The sequence below is a fragment of the Salmo salar genome, chromosome ssa07 (assembly GCF_905237065.1).
Source record: "Salmo salar chromosome ssa07, Ssal_v3.1, whole genome shotgun sequence".
Taxonomy (NCBI): Eukaryota; Metazoa; Chordata; class Actinopteri; order Salmoniformes; family Salmonidae; genus Salmo; species Salmo salar.
In genome coordinates this window covers 50097765-50121360 of record NC_059448.1, presented here as the reverse complement: position 1 = coordinate 50121360, position 23596 = coordinate 50097765, and the positions used below count along the sequence as shown (strand labels likewise).

General features: G+C 47.7%; 1 protein-coding gene across 3 annotated transcripts in view; it reads right to left on the bottom strand.

Moving 5' to 3' along the window:
* The window catches only part of LOC106609564 (UHRF1-binding protein 1-like), a 56848-nt gene that overhangs the window by 28617 nt on the left and 4635 nt on the right, over positions 1 to 23596 (bottom strand). For all 3 annotated transcript variants that reach the window (XM_014208503.2, XM_014208507.2, XM_045722207.1), the window contains exons 2-7: positions 16564 to 16726; positions 14391 to 14429; positions 11047 to 11138; positions 10658 to 10847; positions 10425 to 10565; positions 5132 to 5299 (exon numbers count right to left, since the gene is read on the bottom strand). In XM_014208503.2, the coding sequence (XP_014063978.2) occupies positions 5132 to 5299; positions 10425 to 10565; positions 10658 to 10847; positions 11047 to 11138; positions 14391 to 14429; positions 16564 to 16726 (793 nt within the window). The remainder of the gene's footprint in view (positions 1 to 5131; positions 5300 to 10424; positions 10566 to 10657; positions 10848 to 11046; positions 11139 to 14390; positions 14430 to 16563; positions 16727 to 23596) is intronic.

The following is a 23596-nucleotide window of genomic DNA, read 5'->3' as shown; positions in this document are numbered from 1 at the left end:
AGAGACCGTAAAAAACACACAGACACAGATGCAGACACCGGCACAGAGACATATGGAGATGCAGACAGACACAAATAAAATGAAGTGAACATCAATTTTATTAGTGCATCCAACAAGTGTTGCTTGGGGTAATGGCGTCAGCTGGGATTTTTACGGGCTCCTAACCAACTGTTCCATTTTGTCTGGGTTTTTCACATCGTTTGTAACTTGTTTTGTACATAATGTTGCTGCTACCGTCTCTTATGACCAAAAAGAGCTTCTGGATATCAGAACAGGGATTACTCACCTCGAAACGGACAAAGATTTTTTTTATTTTATGAGTCCGACACGAAGGATATACTTCTTCTCCAAGACCAGGCCCAAATCCCTGTCATTCGCATGAAGAACAGACGGAAATGCCTTGTGAGAATTTGTTGGCAAGTGGGTAGCCCACCTCTGCCATCCATTCTATTGGCCAAAGTGCACTGGAAAATAAGATAGATTATCTCCGCTCGAGACTATACCCCAACCAGGAGCCACGGATTACAGGCAACATCTGCACCGAGCTAAAGGCTAGAGCTGCCGCGTTCAAGGAGCAGGAAAGTAATCCGGACGCTTATAAGAAATCTGACAATGCCCTCAGACGAACCATCAAAAAGGCAAAGTGTCACCTAAGCATGCATGAGCGCGCCAGCTATTCCAGACGACTGTGTGATCACGCTCTCCGTAGCCGATGTGAACAGGACCTTTAAACAAGTCAACATTCACAAGGCCAAAGGGCCAGATGGATTACCAGGACGTATACTCCGAGCATGCGCTGACCAACTGGCAAGTGTCTTCACTGACATTTTCAACCTCTCCCTGACCGAGTCTGTCAAGCAGACCACCATAGTCCCTGTGCCCAAGAAAGCGAAGGTAACCTGCCTAAATGACGACCGCCTTGAAGCACTCACGTCGGTGGCCATGAAGTGCTTTGAAAGGCTGGTCATGGCTCACAACATCAGCATCCCGGAAACCCTAGACCCACTCCAATTCGCATAACGCCCCAACAGCTACGCAGATGACGCAATCTCAATCACACTCCTCACCGCCCTTTCCCACCTGGACAAAAAGGGACACCTATGTGAAAATGCTGTTCATTGACTACAGCTCAGCGTTCAACACCATAGTGCCCACGAAGCTCATCACTAAGCTAAGGACTCTGGGACTAAACACCTCTGGACCCTGGACTTTGACGGGCCGCCCTCAGGTGTTAAGGGTAGGCAGCAACACATCTGCCATGCTGATCCTCAACAGGGTGGCCCCTCAGTGGTGCGTGCTTCGTCCCCTCCTGTACTCCTTGTTCACACACACGACTGTGTGGCCAAGCACGACTCCAACACCATCATTAAGTTTGCTGATGACAAGAGTGGTAGGTCTGATCACCGACAACGATGAGAATCTATAGGGAGGAGGTCAGAGACCTGGAAGTGTGGTGCCAGGACAACAACCGCTCCCTTAATGTGAGCAAGACAAAGGAGATGATCGTGGACTACAGGAAAAGGAGGGCCGAACACGCCCCATTCACATCGATGGGGCTGTAGTGGAGCGGGTCGAGAGTTTCAAGTTCCTTGGTGTCCACATCACCAACAAACTACCATGGTCCAAACACACCAAGACAGTCGTGAAGAGGGCATGACAACACCTTTCCCCCCTCAGGAGACTGAAAAGATTTGGCATGGGTCCCTAGATCCTCAAAAAGTTCTACAGCTGCACCAGAGAGCATCTTGACCGGTTGCATCACCGCCTGGTATGGCAACTGCTTGGCATCCGACAGTAAGGCACTACAGAGGGTGGTGCGTACGGCCCAATACATCACTGGGGGCAAGCTTCCTGCCATCCAATACCTAATATTTATTTATTTATAAAATCTTTATTTAACCAGGTGGGCCAGTTGAGAACAAGTTCTCATTTACAACTGCGACCTGGCCAAGATAAAGCAAAGCAGTGCGACACAAATTACACATGGAATAAACAAACATACATTCAATAACACAATATAAAAAGTCTATATACAGTGTGTGCAAATGAGGTAGGATAAGAGAGGCAAGGCAATAAATAGTCCATAGTGGCGAAATAATTACAATTTAGCAATTAAACAACGGAGTGATAGATGTGCAGACGATGAATGTGCAAGTAGAGATACTGGGGTGCAAAGAAAAAAAAAAACAGTATGGGGATGAGGTAGTTGGATGGGCTATTTACAGATTGGCTATGTACAGGTGCAGTGATCTGTGTGCTGCTCTGACAGCTGGTGCTTAAAGTAAGTGAGGGAGATACAAGTCTCCAGCTTCAGTGATTTTTGCAATTCGTTCCAGTCATTGGCAGCAGAGAACTGGAAGGAAAGGCGACCAAAGGAGGAATTGGCTTTGGGGGTGACCAGTGAAATGTACCTGCTGGAGCGCGTGCTACGGGTGGGTGCTGCTATGGTGACCAGTGAGCTGAGATAAGGTGGGGCTTTACCTAGCATAGACTTATAGATGACCTGGAGCCAGTGGGTTTGGCGACAAATATGAAGCGAGGTCCAGCCAACGAGAGCATACAGGTCGCAGTGGTGGGTGGTATATCGGGCTTTGGTGACAAAACGGATGGCACTGTGATAGACTGCATCCAGTTTGCTGAGTAGAGTGTTGGAGGCTATTTTGTAAATGACATCGCCAAAGTCAAGGATCGGTAGGAGAGTCAGTTTTACGAGGGTGTGTTTGGCAGCATGAGTGAAGGATGATTTGTTGCAAAATAGGAAGCCGATTCTCGATTTAATTTTGGATTGGAGATGCTTAATGTGAGTCTGGAAGGAGAGTTTACAGTCTAACCAGACACCTAGGTATTTGTAGTTGTCCACATATTCTAAGTCAGAACCGTCCAGAGTAGTGATGCTGGACGGGCGGGCAGGTGCTGGCAGCGATCGGTTGAAGAGCATGCATTTAGTTTTACTTGCAATTAATAGCAGTTCGAGGCCACGGAAGGAGAGTTGTATGGCATTGAAGCTCGTCTGGAGGTTAGTTAACACAGTGCCCAAAGAAGAGCCAGAAGTATACAGAATGGTGTCGTCTGCGTAGAGGTGGATCAGAGACTCACCAGCAGCAAGAGCGACATCATTGATGTATACAGAGAAGAGAGTCAGCCTGAGAATTGAACCCTGTGGCACCCCCATAGAGACTGCAAGAGGTCCGGACAACAGGCCCTCCGATTTGACACACTGAATTCTGTCTGAGAAGTAGTTGGTGAACCAGGCGAGGCAGTCATTTGAGAAACCAAGGCTGTTGAGTCTGCCGATAAGAATGTGGTGATTGACAGAGTCGAAAGCCTTGGCCAGGTCGATGAAGACGGCTGCACAGTATTTTCTCTTATCGATGGCGGTAATATCGTTTAGGACCTTGAGCGTGGCTGAGGTGCACCCATGACCAGCTCGGAAACCAGATTGCATAGCGGAGAACGTACGGTGGGATTTGAAATGGTCGGTGATCTGTTTGATAACTTGGCTTTCGAAGACCTTAGAAAGACAGGGTAGAATAGATATAGGTCTGTAACAGTTTGGGTCAAGAGTGTCACCCCCTTTGAAGACGGCAGCTTCCCAATCTTTGGGGATCTCAGACGATACGAAAGCGGTTTGAACAGGCTAGTAATAGGGGTTGAAACAATTGCGGCGGATCATTTTAGAAAGAGAGGGTCCAGATTGTCTAGCCCGGCTGATTTGTAGGGGTCCAGATTTTGCAGCTCTTTCAGAACATCAGCTATCTGGATTTGGGTGAAGGAGAAATGGGGGAGGCTTGGACAAGTTGCTGTGGGGGGTGCAGGGCTGTTGACCAGGGTAGGGGTAGCCAGGTGGAAAGCATGGCCAGCCGTAGAAAAATGCTTCCTGAAATTCTCATGGATTTATCAGTGGTGACAGTGTTTCCTAGCCTCAGTGCAGTGGGCAGCTGGGAATAGGTGCTCTTATTCTCCATGGACTTTACAGTCTCCCAAAAATTTTGGGAGTTTGTGCTACAGGATGCAAATTTCTGTTTGAAAAAGCTAGCCTTTGCTTTCCTAACTGCCTGTGTATATTTGTTCCTAACTTCCCTGAAAAGTTGCATTTCGCAGGGGCTATTCAATGCTAATGCAATAAGCCACTTGCCGGTGTCAGAGGAAGGCCCAAAAAATTGGTCAAAGACTCCAGTCACCCAAGTCATAGACTGTTCTCTCTGCTACACGCACGGCAAGCAGTACAGGAGCACCAAGTCTAGGTCCAAAAGGCTCCTTAACAGCTTCTACCCCCAAGCCATAAGACTGCTGAACAACTAATCAAATGGCCACCTGGACTATTTACATTTGACGACCCCTTTGTTTTTACACTAACTCAACTAACCTGTACCCCCGCACATTGACTCGGTTCCGGTACCACCTGTATATGGCCTCGGCATTGATGTTTTGTGTTACTAAATAAACAAAAGTAAAAAATAAAGTAAATATTTTCTTAACTATTTCTTGAACTACATTGTTGGTTAAGGGCTTGTAAGTAAGCATTTCACGATAAGGTCAACACTGGTTGTATTTGGCACAGACACAAATTGATAAGATTTTTATGAGCGAAGGAGTGTGCAGTGCTCATTCTCACCAGCAGATGGCATAGCCTGCCAAATGTAGGTCAGAATGCAGAAAGCCCAGTTTGAGCCAGTACATGAATAATGGAGCGAGAGCTGCGAGAGCGCAGCGAGCGAGCGAGAGCGCAGCGATAGGGAGTGAGAGGCCATATGGCAGAGGGACCGCACAGAGAGAACCAAAAATCCTTTCCTGGAGCACAAGGACTAATTACCAGACCATAACAGAGAGAGCGAGAGAGATGGGGGGGAAGAAAGAGGGAGGGAGAGAAAGATTTTGCCATCTACTCTAAGTGTGGACAGAAGGTTACACGACTGGGGCGAATCATTTCTCCGCTGTAGGTCTGTCTGACAGAGAGGAGTGACTGAGCACATAGCTAGCTGCTTCAGTTGTTAAGTAAGTGTGTGTGTGTGTATATGCATCTGCCTACCTGTGTGTGTTTCCTGGCCTGTGTGCGCACGTGTGTGTCTACCTGCCTACGTGAGTGTGTGTGTGTGTGTCCTTGCCTACGTGCGCCTGCATACGTGTGTACCTGGTCCTCGGAGGCCATGCTCTTCCTCTGCTGAGCAGACTTGTCCATGGCCTCGCTGAGTGACTTGGCGTACTGGACCATGGCTTTGAGCTGGGAGTCAGTCAGCACCCACAGCAGGTCATCTAGGATCAGGATCAGCTTAGAGGCCACCACGTTACAGTCCTTGGACTGGAGATAAACACATTCTACATAGATTATTACATACAAAAGACATGAATACTCATATATAGACCACACACACACACACACAACACATGCTTTATACATACATACATACATACCATGTTTCAGTCCTTCATCTGAAGATGAACCAAAACAGTGTTATTCAAAATAATAAAAGTCATCGGACTGGAGAAAACACACACTCCATATCTATGACTGACTGACTGACTGGAGAAAGTACATACTCCATATCCATGACTGACTGACTGACTGGAGAAAGTACACACTCCATATCCATGACTGACTGACTGGAGAAAGTACATACTCCATATCCATGACTGACTGACTGACTAGAGAAAGTACATACTCCATATCCATATCCATGACTGACTGACTGACTGGAGAAAACACATACTCCATATCCATGACTGACTGACTGACTGGAGAAAACACATACTCCATATCTATGACTGACTGACTGACTGGAGAAAACACACACTCCATATCCATGACTGACTGGAGAAAGTACACACTCCATATCCATGACTGACTGACTGACTGGAGAAAGTACATACTCCATATCCATGACTGACTGACTGACTGGAGAAAGTACACACTCCATATCCATGACTGACTGACTGACTGGAGAAAGTACATACTCCATATCTATGACTGACTGACTGACTGGAGAAAGTACACACTCCATATCCATGACTGACTGACTGACTGGAGAAAGTACACACTCCATATCCATGACTGACTGACTGACTAGAGAAAGTACATACTCCATATCCATGACTGACTGACTGACTGGAGAAAACACATACTCCATATCTATGACTGACTGACTGACTGGAGAAAACACATACTCCATATCCATGACTGACTGGAGAAAGTACACACTCCATATCCATGACTGACTGACTGACTGGAGAAAGTACATACTCCATATCCATGACTGACTGACTGACTGGAGAAAGTACACACTCCATATCCATGACTGACTGACTGACTGGAGAAAGTACACACTCCATATCCATGACTGACTGACTGACTGGAGAAAGTACATACTCCATATCCATGACTGACTGACTGACTGGAGAAAACACACACTCCATATCCATGACTGACTGACTGACTGGAGAAAACACACACGCCATATCCATGACTGACTGACTGACTGGAGAAAACACACACGCCATATCCATGACTGACTGACTGACTGGAGAAAGTACATACTCCATATCCATGACTGACTGACTGACTAGAGAAAGTACATACTCCATATCTATGACTGACTGACTGACTGGAGAAAGTACATACTCCATATCTATGACTGACTGACTGACTAGAGAAAGTACATACTCCATATCCATGACTGACTGACTGACTGGAGAAAACACATACTCCATATCTATGACTGACTGACAGACTGGAGAAAGTACATACTCCATATCTATGACTGACTGACAGACTGGAGAAAGTACATACTCCATATCTATGACTGACTGACAGACTGGAGAAAGTACATACTCCATATCTATGACTGACTGACTGGAGAAAGTACATACTCCATATCTATGACTGACTGACTGACTGGAGAAAGTACATACTCCATATCTATGACTGACTGGAGAAAGTACATACTCCATATCTATGACTGACTGACTGACTGGAGAAAGTACACACTCCATATCCATGACTGACTGACAGACTGGAGAAAGTACATACTCAGCACACAGTCATCTGGTACATCTTTGTTTTCACACACAGAGACAAAGGAGTGTGCATACAACCCACACACACTTTTATCTGTTTAAACACACAGTGGCTGCAGGGCTTGCTGGTGTGTGAGATAAAGATCTTTGTTTACTGAAGCTGATTCTGCAGGCCCACAGACTGGTCTAATAGAATAGAGAACAAGGACTGTTCTGAGTGTGTGTGTGACTGCGCCGTGTGTGTGTGTCGTACCCATCTCGAGGGCAACTGATCTTGGACTGGTTGGTGATGAGGCAGGTGTGTGTGTCGTATGTGTAGTGTGTGTCCTACCAGTCTCTTCAGAGTGGCACTGATTTCAGGTCAGTGTGTATCAGTGTGCTGTGTGTGCGCCCGACCTGCCTCTTCAGAGTGACATCTAATCTTGGACTGGTTGGTGATGAGGCGCGTGGTGTGTGTGTGTGTGTGTGTGTGTGTGTGTGTGTGTGTTTGCACCTAAGTGTGTGTGTTTCCTTGCCCACATGTCTGCATGTGTGTGGTGTATTGTACCCGTCTCTTCAGGGTGACTGATCTTGGACTGGTTGGTGATGAGGTGGGTGTGTGGTGTATTGTACCCGTCTCTTCAGGGTGACTCTGATCTTGGACTGGTTGGTGATGAGGTGTGTGTGTGTGGTGTATTGTACCCGTCTCTTCAGGGTGATCTGATCTTGGACTGGTTGGTGATGAGGTGTGTGTGTGTGGTGTATTGTACCCGTCTCTTCAGGGTGACTGATCTTGGACTGGTTGGTGATGAGGTGTGTGTGTGGTGTATTGTACCCGTCTCTTCAGGGTGACTCTGATCTTGGACTGGTTGGTGATGAGGTGTGTGTGTGTGGTGTATTGTACCCGTCTCTTCAGGGTGACTGATCTTGGACTGGTTGGTGATGAGGTGTGTGTGTGGTGTATTGTACCCGTCTCTTCAGGGTGACTGATCTTGGACTGGTTGGTGATGAGGTGTGTGTGTGGTGTATTGTACCCGTCTCTTCAGGGTGACTGATCTTGGACTGGTTGGTGATGAGGTGTGTGTGTGTGGTGTATTGTACCCGTCTCTTCAGGGTGACTCTGATCTTGGACTGGTTGGTGATGAGGTGTGTGTGTGTGGTGTATTGTACCCGTCTCTTCAGGGTGACTCTGATCTTGGACTGGTTGGTGATGAGGTGTGTGTGTGGTGTATTGTACCCGTCTCTTCAGGGTGACTCTGATCTTGGACTGGTTGGTGATGAGGGTGTGTGTGTGGTGTATTGTACCCGTCTCTTCAGGGTGACTCTGATCTTGGACTGGTTGGTGATGAGGTGTGTGTGTGTGGTGTATTGTACCCGTCTCTTCAGGGTGACTCTGATCTTGGACTGGTTGGTGATGAGGTGTGTGTGTGTGGTGTATTGTACCCGTCTCTTCAGGGTGACTCTGATCTTGGACTGGTTGGTGATGAGGTGTGTGTGTGGTGTATTGTACCCGTCTCTTCAGGGTGACTGATCTTGGACTGGTTGGTGATGAGGGTGTGTGTGTGGTGTATTGTACCCGTCTCTTCAGGGTGACTCTGATCTTGGACTGGTTGGTGATGAGGTGTGTGTGTGGTGTATTGTACCCGTCTCTTCAGGGTGACTGATCTTGGACTGGTTGGTGATGAGGTGTGTGTGTGGTGTATTGTACCCGTCTCTTCAGGGTGACTCTGATCTTGGACTGGTTGGTGATGAGGGTGTGTGTGTGGTGTATTGTACCCGTCTCTTCAGGGTGATCTGATCTTGGACTGGTTGGTGATGAGGTGTGTGTGTGTGGTGTATTGTACCCGTCTCTTCAGGGTGACTCTGATCTTGGACTGGTTGGTGATGAGGTGTGTGTGTGGTGTATTGTACCCGTCTCTTCAGGGTGACTCTGATCTTGGACTGGTTGGTGATGAGGTGTGTGTGTGTGGTGTATTGTACCCGTCTCTTCAGGGTGACTCTGATCTTGGACTGGTTGGTGATGAGGTGTGTGTGTGGTGTATTGTACCCGTCTCTTCAGGGTGACTCTGATCTTGGACTGGTTGGTGATGAGGTGTGTGTGTGTGGTGTATTGTACCCGTCTCTTCAGGGTGACTCTGATCTTGGACTGGTTGGTGATGAGGTGTGTGTGTGTGGTGTATTGTACCCGTCTCTTCAGGGTGACTCTGATCTTGGACTGGTTGGTGATGAGGTGTGTGTGTGTGGTGTATTGTACCCGTCTCTTCAGGGTGACTCTGATCTTGGACTGGTTGGTGATGAGGTGTGTGTGTGGTGTATTGTACCCGTCTCTTCAGGGTGACTGATCTTGGACTGGTTGGTGATGAGGTGTGTGTGTGGTGTATTGTACCCGTCTCTTCAGGGTGACTGATCTTGGACTGGTTGGTGATGAGGTGTGTGTGTGGTGTATTGTACCCGTCTCTTCAGGGTGACTGATCTTGGACTGGTTGGTGATGAGGTGTGTGTGTGGTGTATTGTACCCGTCTCTTCAGGGTGACTCTGATCTTGGACTGGTTGGTGATGAGGTGTGTGTGTGGTGTATTGTACCCGTCTCTTCAGGGTGACTGATCTTGGACTGGTTGGTGATGAGGTGTGTGTGTGGTGTATTGTACCCGTCTCTTCAGGGTGACTGATCTTGGACTGGTTGGTGATGAGGTGTGTGTGTGTGGTGTATTGTACCCGTCTCTTCAGGGTGACCTGATCTTGGACTGGTTGGTGATGAGTGTGTGTGTGTGGTGTATTGTACCCGTCTCTTCAGGGTGACTGATCTTGGACTGGTTGGTGATGAGGTGTGTGTGTGGTGTATTGTACCCGTCTCTTCAGGGTGACTGATCTTGGACTGGTTGGTGATGAGGTGTGTGTGGGTGTATTGTACCCGTCTCTTCAGGGTGACTGATCTTGGACTGGTTGGTGATGAGGTGTGTGTGTGGTGTATTGTACCCGTCTCTTCAGGGTGACTGATCTTGGACTGGTTGGTGATGAGGTGGGTGTGTGGTGTATTGTACCTGTCTCTTCAGGGTGACTGATCTTGGACTGGTTGGTGATGAGGTGTGTGTGTGGTGTATTGTACCCGTCTCTTCAGGGTGACTGATCTTGGACTGGTTGGTGATGAGGGTGTGTGTGTGGTGTATTGTACCCGTCTCTTCAGGGTGACTGATCTTGGACTGGTTGGTGATGAGGTGTGTGTGTGGTGTATTGTACCCGTCTCTTCAGGGTGACTGATCTTGGACTGGTTGGTGATGAGGCGGGTGTGTGTGGTGTATTGTACCCGTCTCTTCAGGGTGACTGATCTTGGACTGGTTGGTGATGAGGTGTGTGTGTGGTGTATTGTACCCGTCTCTTCAGGGTGACTGATCTTGGACTGGTTGGTGATGAGGTGTGTGTGTGGTGTATTGTACCCGTCTCTTCAGGGTGACTCTGATCTTGGACTGGTTGGTGATGAGGCGGATGGGGGCACTCAGCATCTCGTTCTGGGCACTCTGGATGGCGTCCGCCTCGATGCGGATCATCTGCCAGCTGATCTCCTTAAACGTCAGGATCTGAGGGATGCACCGGTAGCCATGGTTACACACACATTGGGTTGCCATGGTTACATACACTTCCATGCCATGTGTGTATGCAGTGCACCCACCTCTCCTCTGTGTGGGTCCTGTATGCGCGTGAAGCGGAGGTCTGACAGGCTCCAGCTAGTGTTGACAGAGTAGACCTGCAGCTGGCTCAACTCAAAGGAGGCGTTGAACGCCTTGGCACTGATCTTCACCACGATGGAGTTGATGGACAGAGAGATGCCCTCCACCACCTTCTCAGCAAAGCCATACTCACTGGGGGAGTGGGGGAAGAGGAGGAGGTAGGCAATTGAAGGCTGGATTTGGATGAACTGAATGCAGGTGTTTTTTAGTAAAGTATTGTTCAGTCCCATCGCACGAGGACAGGCAGACACCATACACTTACGCACTCATGCACACACACAACTACCCTCAAAGGGGGGGAGAAAGAGAGAGAAAGAGCGCCAGCTCCCACCTTTGCCCCGAGGCCGTTGCTATGGGAGACGGGCCGTTGGGAGGGCGGGGCTCATCACAGGTGCTCATCTCCATTACCACCTTGTCCAGGGTCTGGGAGACAGAGAGATGCAGACGATTACCACACACACACACACACACACACACACACACACCAGGGCTCGACATTAACGGTTGTCTGCTTGCCCGTGCAAGTAAAAAAAATTGGCGGACATGAAGAACATAGATTAAGTTGGAATGGACAAGAAAAGAAAAAAATATGTGATTTTTGCACAGATCAAACAATGAGGCTACTCCCATCAGACGTGGATGAGTGTCATCCAGATGGTGTGTAGCACACTGGCCTCCCAATCTCTGCAGAGCTCTTCAGAGGATAATTGTAGGCCTTTATTGACAGGCACATGTGGTCTTTCAATCACAGTCAGGAGATGTGTTTCTGAGATCAAAGCGAACATACCCGCGTGTGCCCGTGTTGATATTTATTGCTAATTAATGATTTATTTGCCCAGTTATAGCTCATTTTTGGTCAGCAATGCAAATCCTGGAAAAGTCATGGTGTTCACATCACCTGCGTGTGCCAGTGGGCCGTTGCCAGAGGCATTTGTGCAGCAGATAATAAGTGTAGTTTGTCTGGTTAACTATACTGAACAAAAATATAAAAAAGGCAACATGCAACAATAAGGAAATTAGTCAATTGAAATAAACTCATTAGGTCCTAATCTATGGATTTCACATGACTGGGCAGGGGCACAGCCATGGGTGTACATAGGCCCACCCATTGGGGAGCCAGGCCCAACCAATCAGAATTAGTTCCCCCTTGATATGCAAAGGAGAAATGCTCACTAACAGGGATGTAAAAATGCATATCTTTTTTTTTCAGCTCATGAAACCAACACTTTACATGTTGTGTTTATATTTTTGTTCAGTGTAGATGGCCAATTCAAAACATATTGTAGTTTGTCTGGTTATCTCGCTAGTTAGCTATTAGCATGTATTAATGTCATTGTCATGTCCGATGTCCTAAAATAACTTTCCACCGCCACTTGTGTATAACCGCAAATGGCCGACACAGTTGATACAGGTGCATAGTTGATGAAACCAATGCTGCATACTCCAGGTGTAAAACAGTCACAAACGCACAAAATTGGCTTGGATTCTCCTCTATTCAATACTGGCCATGTAATTCTGACAATTTTAAATATTCTTAGAATTGGGGGGGGGCTTTACTTGGCTCATTGCGCTCTAGCAACTCCTTGTGGCGGGCCGGGCGCCTCCAGTTGTCAGGTGAGCGGTGTTTCCTCCGACACATTTGTGCGGCTGGCCTCTGGGTTAAGCGGGTGGCCTCTGGAGGGGGGGGGCATGACTCGACCTTCGCCTCCCGAGCACGTTGGGGAGTTGCAGCGATGAGACAAAATCGAAATTGGGGAGTAAAAGGGGGAAACATTTTTTGTTCTAAAAAGACTGCACTCCAAGTAGCTCTCCAGATGGAGGGTTGACGGACCACGCATTTTATACAGTAGCTCTCCAGATGGAGGGTTGACGGACCACGCGTTTTATACAGTAGCTCTCCAGACGGAGGGTTGACGGAGCACGCGTTTTATACAGTAGCTCTCCAGATGGAGGGTTGACGGAGCACGCGTTTTATACAGTAGCTCTCCAGATGGAGGGTTGACGGACCACGCGTTTTATACAGTAGCTCTCCAGACGGAGGGTTGACGGACCACGTGTTTTATACAGTAGCTCTCCAGATGGAGGGTTGACGGAGCACGTGTTTTATACAGTAGCTCTCCAGATGGAGGGTTGACGGAGCACGTGTTTTATACAGTAGCTCTCCAGATGGAGGGTTGACGGACCACGCGTTTTATACAGTAGCTCTCCAGATGGAGGGTTGACGGACCACGCGTTTTATACAGTAGCTCTCCAGACGGAGGAATGACGGACCACGCGTTTTATACAGTAGCTCTCCAGACGAAGGGTTGACGGACCACGCGTTTTATACAGTAGCTCTCCAGACGGAGGGTTGACGGAGCACGCGTTTTATACAGTAGCTCTCCAGACGGAGGGTTGACGGAGCACGCGTTTTATACAGTAGCTCTCCAGACGGAGGGTTGACGGAGCACGCGTTTTATACAGTAGCTCTCCAGACGGAGGGTTGACGGACCACGTGTTTTATACAGTAGCTCTCCAGATGGAGGGTTGACGGAGCACGTGTTTTATACAGTAGCTCTCCAGATGGAGGGTTGACGGACCACGCGTTTTATACAGTAGCTCTCCAGACGGAGGAATGACGGACCACGCGTTTTTATACAGTAGCTCTCCAGACGAAGGGTTGACGGAGCACGCGTTTTATACAGTAGCTCTCCAGACGGAGGGTTGACGGAGCACGCGTTTTATACAGTAGCTCTCCAGATGGAGGGTTGACGGAGCACGCGTTTTATACAGTAGCTCTCCAGATGGAGGGTTGACGGAGCACGCGTTTTATACAGTAGCTCTCCAGATGGAGGGTTGACGGAGCACGCGTTTTATACAGTAGCTCTCCAGATGGAGGGTTGACGGAGCACGCGTTTTATACAGTAGCTCTCCAGATGGAGGGTTGACGGAGCACGCGTTTTATACAGTAGCTCTCCAGATGGAGGGTTGACGGAGCACGCGTTTTTATACAGTAGCTCTCCAGATGGAGGGTTGACGGAGCACGCGTTTTATACAGTAGCTCTCCAGATGGAGGGTTGACGGAGCACGCGTTTTATACAGTAGCTCTCCAGATGGAGGGTTGACGGAGCACGCGTTTTATACAGTAGCTCTCCAGATGGAGGGTTGACGGAGCACGCGTTTTATACAGTAGCTCTCCAGATGGAGGGTTGACGGAGCATGCGTTTTATACAGTAGCTCTCCAGATGGAGGGTTGACGGAGCATGCGTTTTATACAGTAGCTCTCCAGATGGAGGGTTGACGGACCACGCGTTTTATACAGTAGCTCTCCAGATGGAGGGTTGACGGAGCACGTGTTTTATACAGTAGCTCTCCAGATGGAGGGTTGACGGAGCACGTGTTTTATACAGTTGGCTATCAGGGCAGTATTTTACTTTGTGGGGAGTTAAGTGCCTTGCTCAAGGCCACAACGGCAGGAGATGGTGTATAATACATGGGATCAGAGAGCAGCAGCCTTCCTTTGTCAGTACCAGTGAAAATAATGAAGGTTATTTTAGTTCCTTGCGTCATACAACAATTCTCAGTCACCTTATTTTCCCATGTTGTTACAGGCTTTTTTTTTAGGGGGGGGACGACGACAAGTGACTAAAACAGTTGTAACGTGTCAGCAATAGGGGGAAGGAGGGCGGGACTTACCAGAGAGATGGGGTGGGTCTTCAGCTTGGTCCATGGGATCTGTCAATGAAGACAAGGAATTAGAGTCAGCCAGTCAAGCTCAGATAAGTGACAGTGATATTGGTTCAATATCATACACCTGCAATCGCTGTGAATGTAAATCAGCTGAAATGAATGGAATTGGGCCGCTCCAAGAGAGCCAGGATGAGAGAATGAATCATGGAGACAGTCTAGAGAAGCAGTCAGAGTGCCAGCACATTCCACTCCTCCCTAAACTACACTAATCCCTCTGAGCGGACCCTCTTAATCATGCCCGTGTCAAATCAAATAGCTCTTTGGCGTAAAAGCTATCTGCAGATTTGGGCATGTTCATCTTCCCCCACAACGAGTGACTCCCTGTTAAAAGGCTATAAACACTGAAATAAACATTTAGATATGTGGCGCTAATTGAATTACTACACTAAAACTGTATTTGACTTCTTCAGTCATTGAACTGAAACGGTTTAGAAAATAGCCTGCTCCTGTAGGTGAGGTTGGAGCAGAGATTTAGACAAGGAAATGAACAGTTTTTGGGTGCCTGAGTTGTGGGTGTGTGTATCTGCTCCAATGAGGATGGGCATGTGTATTGTAACAGAAGATGGTGTGCGTGACTGTATGCGTGTTGGCATCTAAATCAGACAGGCCATAGAAGAGATCTCTCTCTGTGTTAGAGGATTTACCTACAGCTGGGGGACCCACACACCCCCTTTTTCTCTCTAGATCAGTGGGAGCTATTAGCTATAGGTTCCGCTTGGCCCCAGCCCACTGGTCCTCCCCGGCTAAGTGGGGCCCCAGCCCACTGGTCCTCCCCGGCTAAGTGGGGCCCCAGCCCACTGGTCCTCCCCGGCTAAGTGGGGCCCCAGCCCACTGGTCCTCCCCGGCTAAGTGGGGCCCCAGCCCACTGGTCCTCCCCGGTTAAGTGGGCCCCCAGCCCACTGGTCCTCCCCGGCTAAGTGGGCCCCCAGCCCACTGGTCCTCCCCGGCTAAGTGGGCCCCCAGCCCACTGGTCCTCCCCGGCTAAGTGGGCCCCCAGCCCACTGGTCCTCCAACCCACTGGTCCTCCCCGGCTAAGTGGGCCCCAAGCCCACTATTTCACTGTTCCTATTGGCTAGATGACCAAGCCCACTATTTCACTGTTCCTATTGGCTAGATGACCAAGCCCACTATTTCACTGTTCCTATTGGCTAGATGACCAAGCCCACCATTTCACTGTTCCTATTGGCTAGATGACCAAGCCCACCATTTCACTGTTCCTATTGGCTAGATGACCAAGCCCACTGTTCCTTTAGACTAGACGACCAGAACTCTGTGACACACTGGCTAAACTCCAAGGACTGTAACGTGGTGGCCTCTAAGCTGATCCTGATCCTAGATGACCTGCTGTGGGTGCTGACTGACTCCCAGCTCAAAGCCATGGTCCAGTACGCCAAGTCACTCAGCGAGGCCATGGACAAGTCTGCTCAGCAGAGGAAGAGCATGGCCACCGAGGACCAGGTACACAGACGCGCATGCAAGCACGCATTACGATTGCAGCATTGCACCAAGGACAACGCACAGCGAGTGTGACACGTCAATAAAGCTAAGTTAGTGACAGTCAATGGGCCTCGTCTAGGAAAACATAACTTAAGGCAATTTCAGTTTAAATTTCAGAAGACAGTTTCAACGCTGGGCGGCTCCCAACTACTTGTTAGAATATATTGCCTGCTATGTAAAAAGGAAGGTCATGAGACAGGGATAAGATGAAGTCCTGAGACAGCAGAGATAAAATACAAGAGAGAATCATTAGGGCAAAGAAAACAGAAGAGGAAGGAGAACGCTGGTAGTGGAGACCCGAGTAAAATAGTTTGTTGTTATTCTGCTCCATTCACCATCTCCAGGGAGTGTCAGATGATGTGTGCATACAGACACAGTTCATCTCAGTGCACTTCTATATCCACCGCTATCATAACGATGTAGACAAGGGAGAATGAAAGAGAGTGGGAGAGAGTGGGATTGGGGGTGAGAGAGGGGGGTGGGCAGGGGGAGAGAGATGAGAGGTAGCAGACAGTAAAATTGAAATATGGACTAAGATGGTGGGGTTCATCTGAGGAGAGGGACAAAGGGCGAAAGCACCGCCCAGAGTGCAGGTGTGTGCGCACGTCTCCCTCTCTCTTACCCGGATGGCAGCCTTGTTGCAGCCCACTTTGTTGATGGCCAGCCAGGTGGGCAGGTCCAACATGCTCTGCAGTACCTCCTCATCCAGCTCCAGGTTGGTGAGCTGGCCCTCGCCCTTCAGCGTGCTCAGGTTGATCTTGTCTGGGGACAGGTTCTTAGCAAACCTGCAGGGGGAGGAGGAAGGAGAGGAGGGGAGAGGAGAAAATGAGTATTGTTGTTCTTCATTCAACATCAAGGAAAGAAGCCCTTAACATACATCATAACTACAAATACAAGACACCCTTGCTTTTGGGAGGGAGAGACTAAGTGAAAGACAGGTTAAATGCAATTCTCTCTCCTGTCTTTATTGGCACAATTCATTAGAGTACAGTCCCCCTCTCTCCCTTACGACCAGGGAGAAGAGTGAAAAATAAAGGCAGAGAGGGTGGACAAGAAAGATAATGGACAAGGAAAGAAAGACAGAAGAGAGAGGTATAGTCTAGAAGAGACAAGGGAGCCAACCAAATCAGCCTGTTAAAAGTGGTGAGCAAACTTTTGGAAAAAATTGTTTGATCAATTAAAGTTATTTTACAGAAAACGAATTAACAACAGACTTTCTGCATGCTTATTGGGAAGGGCACTCAACATGCTTGGCACTGACAAATGACTGATGACTGGCTGAAAGAAATTGATATTAAGAAGATAGTGGGAACTGTTTTGTTAGACTTCAGTGCAGCTTTTGATGTCATTGATCATAACCAATTGCTGAAAAAAACGTAGGTGTTATGGATTTGCATCATCTGCCTTATTATGGACTGAGCGTTACCCATCTAATAAAACTCAGAGGGTTTTCGTTAATGGAAGCCTATCTCATACAAATTCATTTCAGTGTGGTGTACCGCAGGGCAGCCTGCTAGGGCCATTGTTTTCTGTTTTTACAAATGACCTTCCACTGACCTTGAATAAGGGCTGTGTGTCTATGTACGATGACGACTCAACAGTATACACGTCGGCTACAACAGTAAAATAAATAACTGACACTTAACATTGATCTCCGTTTGCTAAGTCAAACGACACCGCTGGTCCTGCTCACACTGCCCTACCCTGTGCTTTGACCTCTTTCTCCCCTCTCTCTCCAGATGAAATCTTGCGTCTTGTGACGGCCGGCCGCCCAACAACCTGCCCACTTGACCCTATCCCCTCCTCTCTTCTCCAGACCATTTCCGGAGACCTTCTCCCCTTCCTCACCTCGCTCATCAACTCATCCTTGACCGCTGGCTACGTCCCTTCCGTCTTCAAGAGAGCGAGAGTTGCACCCCTTCTGAAAAAACCTACACTCGATCCCTCCGATGTCAACAACTACAGACCAGTATCCCTTCTTTCTTTTCTCTCCAAAACTCTTGAACGTGCCGTCCTTGGCCAGCTCTCCTGCTATCTCTCTCAGAATGACCTTCTTGATCCTAATCAGTCAGGTTTCAAGACTGGGCATTCAACTGAGACTGCTCTTCTCTGTGTCACGGAGGCTCTCCGCACTGCTAAAGCTAACTCTCTCTCCTCTGCTCTCATCCTTCTAGACCTATCTGCTGCCTTTGATACTGTGAACCATCAGATCCTCCTCTCCACCCTCTCCGAGTTGGGCATCTCCGGCGCGGCCCACGCTTGGATTGCATCCTACCTGACAGGTCGCTCCTACCAGGTGGCGTGGCGAGAATCTGTCTCCGCACCATGCGCTCTCACCACTGGTGTCCCCCAGGGCTCTGTTCTAGGCCCTCTCCTATTCTCGCTATACACCAAGTCACTTGGCTCTGTCATATCCTCACATGGTCTCTCCTATCATTGCTATGCAGACGACACACAATTAATCTTCTCCTTTCCCCCTTCTGATAACCAGGCGGCGAATCGCATCTCTGCATGTCTGTCAGACATATCAGTGTGGATGACGGATCACCAGCTCAAGCTGAACCTCGGCAAGACGGAGCTGCTCTTCCTCCCGGGGAAGGACTGCCCCTTCCATGATCTCGCCATCACGGTTGACAACTCCGTTGTGTCCTCCTCCCAGAGTGCTAAGAACCTTGGCGTGATCCTGGACAACACCCTGTCGTTCTCCACTAACATCAAGGCGGTGACCCGATCCTGTAGGTTCATGCTCTACAACATTCGCAGAGTACGACCCTGCCTCACACAGGAAGCGGCGCAGGTCCTAATCCAGGCACTTGTCATCTCCCGTCTGGATTACTGCAACTCGCTGTTGGCTGGGCTCCCTGCCTGTGCCATTAAACCCCTACAACTCATCCAGAACGCCGCAGCCCGTCTGGTGTGCAACCTTCCCAAGTTCTCTCACGTCACCCTGCTCCTCCACTCTCTCCACTGGCTTCCAGTTGAAGCTCGCATCCGCTACAAGACCATGGTGCTTGCCTACGGAGCTGTGAGGGGAACGGCACCTCCGTACCTTCAGGCTCTGATCAGGCCCTACACCCAAACAAGGGCACTGCGTTCATCCACCACTGGCCTGCTGGCCCCCCTACCTCTGAGGAAGCACAGTTCCCGCTCAGCCCACTCAAAACTGTTCGCTGCTCTGGCACCCCAATGGTGGAACAAGCTCCCTCACGACGCCAGGACAGCGGAGTCAATCACCACCTTCCGGAGACACCTGAAACCCCACCTCTTTAAGGAATACCTAGGATAGGATAAAGTAATCCTTCTAACCCCCCCTTAAAAGATTTAGATGCACTATTGTAAAGTGGTTATTCCACTGGATATCATAAGGTGAATGCACCATTTTGTAAGTCGCTCTGGATAAGAGCGTCTGCTAAATGACTTAAATGTAATGTAAATGTAAATGTAAATGTCCAGTCAGTTTTAGAATGGGTATCTAGCAATAGGCTGGTGCTAAATATCAAAACTAAAAGAATATTTTTGGGGAGAAATTACTCTCAATGCTAAACCTTGTTTAAATCTATTATTGAATAATGTGGCTTTTGAGGAAGTTGAGGAGACTAAACTGCTGGGTGCAACCCTAGATAGCAAGCTGTCATGGTCAAAACATAGACTCAATGGTTGCTAAAATGGGAAGAGGTCTGTCCAGACAGATCCTACAGGCCCTAGTTTTGTTGCACCTTGAATACTGCCCAGCTGTGTGGTCATGTGCGGCAGAGAAGGACATAGGTAAATTGCAGTTGATTCAGACCAAAGCAGCACATATCGCACTTAGATGTACACGGAGGGTGAATGTCAGTAACATGCATGTCATTATCTCCTGCCTCAAAGTTGAGGATAGATTAACTGCATCACTATTGGTCTTTGTGCAAAGTATTGATGTGTTGATGGTACCGAACTGTCTGTTCATGCAGTTGGCAAACAGTTCGGACACTCATCGGTACAACACAAGACATGCAATCTGAGGTCTCTTCACAGTCCCCAGGTCCAGAACAGAGTCTGGGAAATGCAGTGTTAAATAGTTATGACTACATGGAACTCTGCCACCCCAGGTAACTCAAGCTAGGATTAAAACCAGATTTAAAAAAACAGATAAAAAGAACAGCTTACTGCACATAAGGGACTGTGGCGAGACAACCATTTTTTTTTTTATATACATCTCTTGTATTGTAATTTGCACTGTACTATGTATTAGACCTAGATATTGTGTATGTACTGATATGTAGGCTAGGTGTGATGTTTTAAATGTATGTATTTCAGTCCTTGACTAATAATGTTCTGTACTAGGTAATGTTTCATGTGGACCCCAGGGAGAGTAGCTGATGCTTTTGCAGCGGCTAATGGGGATCCTAATAAATACCAGTACCCAGAGGAGAGGCCAGATAGTAAAACAGAGAGAGAGATGAGGAGGCCTGTAGGTCTGTTATGGAACATTATAGAGTTCTGCTGAAAGTCAAACCGTACTCAAGGGTGTGTGTGAACTTTAGGGTCACACTGTCTCAACTGTAAGGGTTTCCCAACTCGTATCTTTCATCAGAGGTAGCACAGCCAATGAGTGTGTGTGTCCTGGGTGCGCATGGGTGGGTTCCATCGCTAGGCCCCGCTCAAAGCTCCAACACACACTGTGCCCATGACCTGGTGCCATATTCCCTAGACTCCCTACCACAGTATGTGGTTAGTAGTTAGCCAAACACCCACATACCAGGCAAAAGGTCATTGTCCTAATTAATGTTTACATATAAAGAATTCCCAGTAACTCACAGCCAGATTTTATCAATCCACATTACACACAACAACCTGTGTGTGTTTGTACACCACAAGTGTGTCCATATACAGCCTGTGTGACTACGTTAACTATGACTTTATCGATCTACGTTACACCACAACCTAAGCACGACAACACACACACACACACACACACACACACACACACGTTAATGTAGCAGAGACTGCCACGGTTTGACTGCTGTAATCTTGTTAGCTACCTGGTTGGCAGGCAGCTAATCTGACAGATAGAAGCACCATGCTCTTAAATAGGACCAGATCAAAACCTCCCAACTGTGCTGCAACATTCAGCCAACATTTAAATAACATCCTTTAACCAATATTTTAATAACCGCTCGACATATTCACAACTCTGATATAACCGATGGCCTGGTAACTTATATAGCAGGATTCATTTGTCCCACATCACAACACATAGGCTATACCATATTGAAGACAATTAGATGAAGTAACCCTTCCACGCTGATCTGAGGTCAGTATTCACTCTTCATCCAACCGTTGAGGTGATCCTAGATCTGTGCTTTGGGGAAGCAACTCCCTTTCTAGTAAATTACTCATCCAGTCAAGACTCAGCACAGCGTGAGGAGCAGAGGGGCAGTGTGAACGGGCCACACACACACACAGAGAGAGAGAGAGAGCTCTGGTACAGCGAAATCTTATACTTCGGTCAGTTGTGTTGCTGACTGTGGCCATCCGATCAGCTTCTCTGGCCTATCGCACGCACGCCCACACAGAATGACTGGAAACAGCTCATTACACTTCCCCTGTACCTGCCTCATTCCTGATCAAGCTTTTGTTTAGGTAGTTCCCTTATATGGGCTAACCTTTCTAGGAGATCTTTTGGAGCTTTTAAAATGGATGCTACTTCTCTGCTGACTGGGTTTTAGATGTTCCATGACTAACTGTGTGCTTATCTTTGTTGGCTGTTGTGTTCAGTCTCAAGTGGGACAAAAGAATACTGGAAGACAGCAAAAATACTCTAAAACATTGCTAGAATCTGCCCTAGAGTGGAGGTATTAAATAAATGATTTTACAACAGAAGTTGGAGACTAACTGGATTGAGGTGGATGATTAGGTGGCTGAGGTATTAGGAGAGGTCAGGTTAAATTAAGCCAAGGCATCAGGATTAACACCCATAGTCATTTATATTAGCATGATTCACCCACTCTTCACCGTCATAGCTGGTGCTGGTGTGTGTTTGTCTGTATTTGTATTACACACACAACTTTTGGCCATGGTCTCTACAGACTTTGTAATTGTGGCCTGTAAGGATAACCTTCTCCCTGCCTCCATCAGAGCCATAAATATTACATTGCTCCGGGGCCCTGTGTGTGTGCCGTTCGGTTGACCACACGGTTCGTTGCTGATGTGTGTATTGTAGTCGGACCCACAGGAGATCCCTCACCTTTGACTGACTCAATCTAAACAAGGGATGACAAGGTCACCTGAGCAACCTTCCTCAGGATACACAGACACACATTTGGGTTATTCTTTGAGGGATAAACCAGTCGCCTGGCAGAACTTATTCAATTCAGTAGTCTCTGCAAAGATAGAAAGTGTGTGTGCGCATGCGTCCATTCTTTAGATGAAATTAGAAAATCAACTTGATTAGATGAACGTATGATCTAACTGCAGATCTGTTTCATCTGGCCTTTATTTATTTTATTAGGCCTAAGTACAAAGCTTGTGTCCAATCTGACAACACGGTCTTCACTGAGTTGGCGTGTGCTCCTATCAATGTCTTTATTCTATTAAACATGTGTCCATTATCACAACACTGCCTTCTGTTAGTGTTTTCCTATTGTTTCAGAGTCTATTCCATGAACTGAACTAGTATATTGGATATTGTTCACCTAACACCTTTTTTGCACTATTGGTTAGAGCTTGTAAGTAAGCATTTCACTGTAAGGTCTACACCTGTTGTATTCAGCGCACGTGACAAACTGATTTGATAGTGGAGCGTCCATTTTAAAAACACTGTCTTAAGTCTTCTAGTTAATGTCCTTATATCATGTGTTCCAATTGGTTTCTTCTTCACTATCAAGTACACTAGCATCCATTTTGGATACACTATTTTCTATGAGTTATTGTGGAGAAAATAGGCCTCATTTCTTTATTGCAAATGACACCCAAGTCTATAAGCTAGTAAAGTAGACCTAACTCCACAAAGACTTAAACGGTTTCCCTTCGAGAAGCAACTCATTCCATTGGTCACTTTTGTTTCCTGTGTTGCTTTTGACTGAGCCAGCAAATCTGGTTAGCACAAACAGGTTTGAATGAACAAGGAAATAACTGAATTCCAAAACTTCAGCGCCTTTTTCCCAAAGCATGTTCCTCCCTGTCATTTTTGGAATGTTCTTATATTAAAACAGACTCTTCCTAGCCAGCCCCTCTCAATCTTCTCTCTCCGACCCTGTGGTTAATATTTTGTATTTAGCGGCTGTGTGTCACAGTGTGTGTATAGGTATCCCTCCATCTATCATCCACCCATCAGTCCAGTCACATTCCTGCACACGTCATCAAGCCGTGCCACAGAGACCACTAGTTGAATCAAATGTGTTAGTGCTGGGCTACAACAAAAGTGTTCACCAACAGTTAGGGTCCCCTAGGAATGAAATGTTGAGGAGTAACACTGACATAGCCTGCCAGACAGAGGAGAAGGTAAGATGTAGAGAGAAAGAGATGGACAGGTTCAGCGAGAGAAAGACAGACAGGGCTAGAGCTGAGCATGTGACTGAAGCAACATTGACACCTGATCACAGTGAGCCTCAGTAGAATGAATATTTAACAGCACAGGGCTCCCAGACACACTCAATACTGACTGGACCACACAC